At 36.5% G+C, this 7,174-nt stretch overlaps 1 protein-coding gene across 1 annotated transcript; it reads right to left on the bottom strand.

The window, feature by feature from the left end:
- Positions 1–4,861: 4,861 nt before the first annotated feature.
- Positions 4,862–5,515, bottom strand: LOC148786682 (uncharacterized). Its single transcript, XM_088886230.1, has one exon. It carries the CDS (start codon positions 5,513–5,515, stop codon positions 4,862–4,864), a length of 654 nt encoding a protein of 217 aa, XP_088742356.1.
- Between the last annotated feature and the right edge of the window lie 1,659 nt (positions 5,516–7,174).

Consider the following 7,174-nt stretch of genomic DNA (forward strand, 5'->3'; position numbering starts at 1 on the left):
TTGTGATGTTTGAAAGAAATGCAAACATAAATGTAATGAGCACAACAAATGAAATACCAATAGCAAATATTTATTTTATTCACTGAATAATATTACATAAAATCGAGTTATTATCAGAGTAGATCACAAGCATGCCAATCCAATTGGCTTTCATATCACCTATTCTAAAATTACTTTGTGAAAATTTAGGCTCTCGCGTCCATACGAGTATAGTCCTTCCGTCTATCGTCTCCCGACCATAGTTTAGGGCATGGAATTAGGTGTCGGATGACTAGGCATCTATGCTTAATACTTGAAATTGCATTACACCAAGTTTCTTGACATAAAAACCTCATTTTCCTATTCGATCAATGACTGTGGTCACAAATTCATAAAGCGTGAAGGCATCTCCAAGTGCATAGGAGATACCTTTGTCACATACTGACAGGGGACGAATCCTCTTCTTGGAACTCACCGTCCTCACTACATACTCTGACTGCACTGGATAAGGCTTATGATGATCATGTCTGTGGCACAATCACTTCTCACACATATCTAAGATACAATTATCGTATGTACGTGATTGCCCGATTCCTCAAGTCTGAGAACTACTCGGGTAATATCGAAGTTGAGGACCCAAGTCATACCAACCAAGCCTCCAAGGCTTCCATATGATGATTACCGCAAGTCAGTGAAGTCAGTTGACTACCTTGTCAACTAACCCACTGAAATTGCATAGACGTCCAACATCTGTCGCCGATGAAAAGCGGCACTCATCCAATGAATGCAATACTTAGTGCAAGTCTCAGTAGGACTCTCGATGCCTAGTCTCGAGGTCGTCGACCTGGAACATTTCAGACCAACCCTCAAAAGTTGGTTTCACAGCTGCCATCTAATGCGCAACCCAACTACATGGGTTTTTAAGTGGTCCGTGGGCATCTATTATGACATTAAAGCAGCACTTAATGTAATTTGGTAAGCACAACAGATACATGAGCCAAAGATGAATACTAAACATTTTTGTAGGGAAAATATTATTTAAGCAAAGATTGCATGAATGGTTCTCAAAACGCCAATCTAATTGACTTTTGGTCACCTATTCCAATAGCATATTGACATTAGTAAGATTATGTGGGTTTCTCTTGGTGATTCATGGGATTCTATGGTGAACTTGAGGCTCCAAAACGGGAATTCTCATGGGATCTATTGAGGTGCCTAAAGCGGAGATATATAGAACCGCGGCTAGTGTGTGGGGGTTTTAGCTCTATATTATTTTCTCATGAAAAGGACAGTCTCACGCTTATTCCAAATTGGTTGATGTGTGATTTTCAAACTTTTATTGCTGAGTTACAACTTTATAATTTTGGCTTTCTGGGAGTTATTACATAATATAAGAATCGGGACACCCGTTTACAGTTATGAGTCGATTGGTCACAAATTTTTAGTGACGAAGGTGCTTTCCTGAAGCTCAAGTGAGACACCTTCAAACTACCTATTCTGATCACTCTCCTTTGTTAATTGATGTATTTCCTATTTCGGATCACAACATCATAAGCGAAGTCATCCGTGGATGTTTGAGGCTTTTTGGATAAAAAAGAGGACTACTGATGGGTGTCCAATCCACCAAAAATAATTTCTACGAATACTTTTATAGAAGTGTAAGTAGGATCGAATCCACAGGGGATTGGTTTTAAATTAATTCCTTCAAAAATAAAAATAATTGGGGGTTTTTGATTGTGAAAAATAATAAAAATAAAAACTAAATTAAATTAAGGAGCTAATAAAATTAGAAGATATAAATATAAGAGAAGAGTATTCCAGTTAAAGACAGGATCATGCTTAATTTCATTGTCGATCATAGATGCAAAGATAACAATCATTCATGATAGATAAATTGGTTATGGTCATTGGTACTACCTAACGACCTCACATTTTCTTACCTTGTGGATAGTCAAGGAACATCCGTTGACTAAATACCTAATCAATAAACAACCTTGGGAACATTCTCAAGATTTAATTTACCGACATCATTAAGAACTAGAAAGACTCAATTCTAACCATTAAATTTCTACGAGGATTTATTTAAGTTAGATTGTGCATTCCCCACAACTTAATCGAAAACTTCTACATTATTAATTATGGTATGTTACCACTAGTTATTGATCCAAACAAACAATTATGGATTTGCAAGTTCAATTGGCTAGGCAAATATTCTTGACAATGAATGATGGTACCTATCATTCATAAATTAGATTAATAAAAGCACAAAGAACAACACAAATATCAATATGAATGAACGTAGAAAGCATGAATTAGATCTCACAACTCATTGGAACTAAACATTCACCGAGTCTTTAACCAGAATTAAAAGATCTAACCCAGCATGCTAATAGAAGAACAAATAAAAGAGAAGAGAAAATAATAGAAAAATGCAAAGAAAATCTCCCAAGAATGAGAGATTAAAGATTCAAAGATGTTCATATGGTGAACTACATCATATACATATATATATATATTAACTAGTTACCTAATTTTACGAAGATTAAAAAGGTAGATTCTTAATTGAACTAAAGACTAAAGGAAATAAAATTATTATCTTAATTAAACTCCTCCAGTGAAAGGTGTTTCGCATTCATAAAAAAGGTAGTCCAAGCAGCTCCAAATTCTTGAAAAAATTTGAGTTTGAGTCTTTCCTTTTCCAGACGAAAATTTGTCAGTTAGGCGTGGGCACGCTTAGTTGTTTCTTCAAATCTGTCCAAATTTTCATCTTGGTTCTTTTCTTTATTTTTCTTTCCATTTTTCTTAATATACTAATGCTGCAAAATAATATTTAATTAGGACCATTTTGGTCACAAATAGGTCAAAATATCACATGAGATAAGCACAAAATGCGATCCTATCAAATATCCCCCCACTTAACCCTTTGCTCGTCCTCGATGCAAAGAAATAGAGATAGAAAAGGTTCAAGAATTTCATTTCAAACTTCATGGATTGTAGACGAAAGTACCCAATCAAAAATCGAGTTAAGTGTTCAAAGAATGGTACACTACATGATAAAAGACAACTCAACAAGCTTCAAACAAGTTTTCACAAGATGATTTTCATAAAAAATTGAGCATGGAAAACAAGTGGACTATGCTCTCATATCTCCCAATTTCTCAAGTGTTTTTGATTAAGTATTTCGCTCAAATGCTTGCTATGAGAATTGCTTAACCATAGACTTGATTATACACCAAAATCTCCACCACTTATAAATATGCACACACTTGAATCAAGAGGTCTTATATTTTGGTTGTAACAGGGCTTTGGTTTAGGGGTAGGAAGAATTAGGAAAAATGAGGTGAAAATCCAAGGAACTAAATTAGAACACCAAGTAATAGATGTAAAAATCCAAACTTCTCAAAATTGATTTATCTCATGCTCTAATTTCATGTCCCACTTTCCTCGTCTTGAACTATGCCTTTCTATTAAAGAGAGAGTATTCTTTTCTTCTTTTTTGTTTTCTTGCTTTTCTCGATTTTTTTCTTTTTTTTTATTTTTTTTCGAAGGCATTTTTGTCTTTATTTTCTTTTTGTCATTTTTTCTCTCTCTTTTTTTTTTTTTTTTTGTCTATTTTGCATTAAGGCATAGAACAAGATTGTCACATGACATGTTAGCTCATAAACCTCCTTTACAATAATTGAGATATCTCCACACTTAATGTCAAAGCACATACTTAGAATATATCTTTGTTTCCTTGATGCTCTACTAGTCTTTGGAAGGGCCAAAGAAGGGTAATAAAAAGATAGTGGAGTTTGTTTATACTTGAGGTTTTATAACAAGGAATTAAGGCTTATAAGGCTCAAATGGACTTACTAAGGGGAATTGCATGTGGCTGGTCTTTTAAGCCAAAGGAGTTTTTATCCTCGTGCCTTTATCATTTTTAAGTATATGCATAGAGATGTGACCTCGATATGGTTCAAAGCAAGTTCTAGGAAGACAATATCATGAAGCATTGTCTCCCAAGACAAGAAAAATTGTAGATTTTCATGAGTGTATAGGCTCAAAATTCGTCTCTAGGTAGGTTATGTCCACAAATTTTCCACATTTAATTTTCAAAAATCAAATCACCACTTTGCAAAAACAATTTCTTCACTGTAAGTTGTCAAAAATCATTAGATGTACTCTTATCACACATCACCAAATTATTACTTGATTAGCCTAAGTCTTTGATCATAAAGATAGCATGAGGACAAAAAGAAATTGAGTTCTCATAATCACTCAACAAACATGGAGAGGTAGGAAGCATCAATAAAAAAAAATCGTTTTTCAATATGGCAAAAGGAGTTCATTCTTTCCAAGACATGAATAGTCCAACAACTAATCCACCAGGACTCATTTTCTATCAAAACAAGCATCAAAACACCCTCTCCCCACTTAATTCCACATTATCCCCAATGTGGCAAACATGCATATCTAGGACGATAAAATAAGAGAAAAGGAGAAAGAGAACGTCCCTTAGTGATCCGGGGGTAAGTGGTGGAACTGCAGGAGCTCGAGAATTGTGAGCCGAGAATGAGATGGAGAGTCTCTTGTAGATGCTCATACCTTTTGATATATTAGTTAGCTGAGTTAGGCGTCGGGATGCCTAACTGTAGGGTTGATGCACGTTCACCTTGACCTACAAAAGTCGATTTTAGTACTATCACAACACTCATAAGAAGTTAGATGAGAGAAAAAAAATAATTGAGAAAAATAAAAGGACATGGGTTGCCTCCCAAGAAGCTTCTTTTCTTTAACGACTTCGGCTAGACATTGTTGTGGCTCAACTCAAATGACTTGGACACTCTAAATCCACTTCTTCTATATGATGCACCCGGTGATGGTGTGGATTTAGGAGAGCTTAGCAATCCATGGATGACTTCTTCCTTGAACTTATTTTGTCATGGAAGACTTTGTTCTTGTAAGTTCTTAGACTCGAGGTGAGGCTTTTGTTGATTATCATCTTAAATACTCCCTCACCATCAAACATAACATTTTCTTGCACCAAAGGGTCAATAAAATCAATGAGAAAAACAGAATGCACATCATTAGAATATTGCATGGCACCACCAGTGTTAAAACTCATAACCTCATTATCAAATTCCATAGAGAGAATTCTAGCATCAACATCAATTTTGGTTTTTGAGATTTTAAGGAATGGTCTTCCTAGAAAGATGGATGTGGAATTTGGAGAATTATTCCCCGTCATATCAAGCATATAAAAATCAGCAGGAAAAACCAATTCATTAACTAGTACAAGTACATCCTCAAGAACTCCTTTAGGGTAAACTATGGAACAATCAGCAAGTTGGAGCATAATCCTCGTTTCTTTCAATGGGCCAGTATTCAAAGATTCACAGATAGTAAGAGGTATAATATTGATTGAAGCACCTAAATTACACATGGCTTTTTCTATTCCGATCTTTCCAATTTTACTAGGGATAGAAAATGTACCCGGATCATTGCATTTAGGAGGTAGTTTTCTTTGAAGAATGGCGGATCCATTTTCTCCCATACTTACCCTTTCATTACCTCTCAATTTGGATTTGTTGGTGCACAACTCATTGAGAAACTTTGCATAGCGAGATATTTGTTTAATTACATCAAGCAAGAAAATATTTACCTCAACTTTGAGTAAAGTTTCAAGGATCTCCTTCTCCTCTTCCTCCTTTATGGACTTGGCAAATCTCTCCAGGAAGAGAGGTTTGGGCACGAATACCTTGGGACTGTCCTCGCTGACTTGGTTGAATTTTTCAGCTTGTTTTGGAGGAATTTTGCGTGGATGCTCTGTTTTGTCCTATTCTACGTGCCCATACACAACTAAATTTTCGTCCTCTGTTTTGCCTTGTTATGCGTGCCCACACCTAGTGCTATTTTCGAGTTGTAGCTCTTTTTCACTTCACAAGGTAATAGACTAATATTTTGTTTAGGATTAACGATAGTTTGGGAGGGAAACTTACCTTGAGACTCCAAACAACTGACAGATAATGCCAACTGACTCATTTGGGATTCCAAATTTTGTATGCTCAAGCGGATTTCTTATTGGAATTGTTAGGTGCTCAAGGCGAGTGTTTTCACGATATCCTCTAGGGGCATACCACTATTGGGATTGATTTGAGGTGGTGGTGGTTGTTGGTGTGGAACCCTTTGAAAGTTTTGAGGTTGATTGTCAAACCTCAAATTCGGGTGATCTCTCCATCCAGTGTTATAGGTATTGGAAAAGTGGTAATCTCTCCTTTTGTTGTTGCCCGGAAAATCCACCGACGGTGTCAGCATGTTCAGTTGATTCTTTGTGAAGTGTAGGACAAGCGTTAGTGCAATGTCCCAAAGATGTACATATCCCACAAGCCTTGACTTGTTGAATACTTCCCCCTAGAAACTTTTCAACAAGAGAAGTAAGTTTATCTAAACGTTCATCAATAGAAGTACTTACCTCGTTTACCTTTCGTGGGGGGTTGTCATTTCTACTACCAAATTGCTGATTATTAGCTGCCATGGTTGTGATTAGTTTGCGTGCTTTGGTGGGAGTTTTGTCATACAAAGCACCTCCACTAGCCGCATCCACCAAGCTTCCATCTGCCTCAGACAACCTTCATAAAAATATTGAATTAGAAGATGGTTGGGAATTTGGTGATAAGGGCAACTCCCCAACAATTGCTTGGATCTCCCCCAATACTCAAAGAAATTTCCACCGGAGAATTATCGTATTCCACTTATTTCCTTCCGGATCTTTGTAGTCCTTGAAACGGGGAAGTAGTTCTCAAGAAATTATTTCTTGAGCTCATTCCAACTAACAATAGATCTGAAGGTAAGAAGTAGAGCCAATCTTTTGCTTTGTCGCCTAATGAGAATGGAAAGACTCTTCGCTTGACTTGTTCTTCGACCTGCCGGAACACACCACATGAAATTCTTTGAGATGTTTGTGCAGGTCTTCACTTGCAAGGCCACGAAAAGTAGAAAGTAAGTGAGTGAAATCGAATTTAAGTTCAAAATCAACATCTAAAGTAGGATATTCAATGCAGAGACGTTATTGATTTAAGTAAAGGGAAGTCATCTCTTTGATCATTCATTCCAGATTTTGGGCCATGACTTCGTCTTCAGAGTCGCTAGACGTGGGCATGTCTAACTTAGAATCTGCTGCTAGTTTAGAGGAAGTAGAAGCCTCTTCCTTGTG

Source organism: Sesamum indicum, linkage group LG10 (genome assembly GCF_026168435.1).
Source record: "Sesamum indicum cultivar Baizhima isolate 11 linkage group LG10, ASM2616843v1, whole genome shotgun sequence".
NCBI classification, from domain to species: domain Eukaryota; kingdom Viridiplantae; phylum Streptophyta; class Magnoliopsida; order Lamiales; family Pedaliaceae; genus Sesamum; species Sesamum indicum.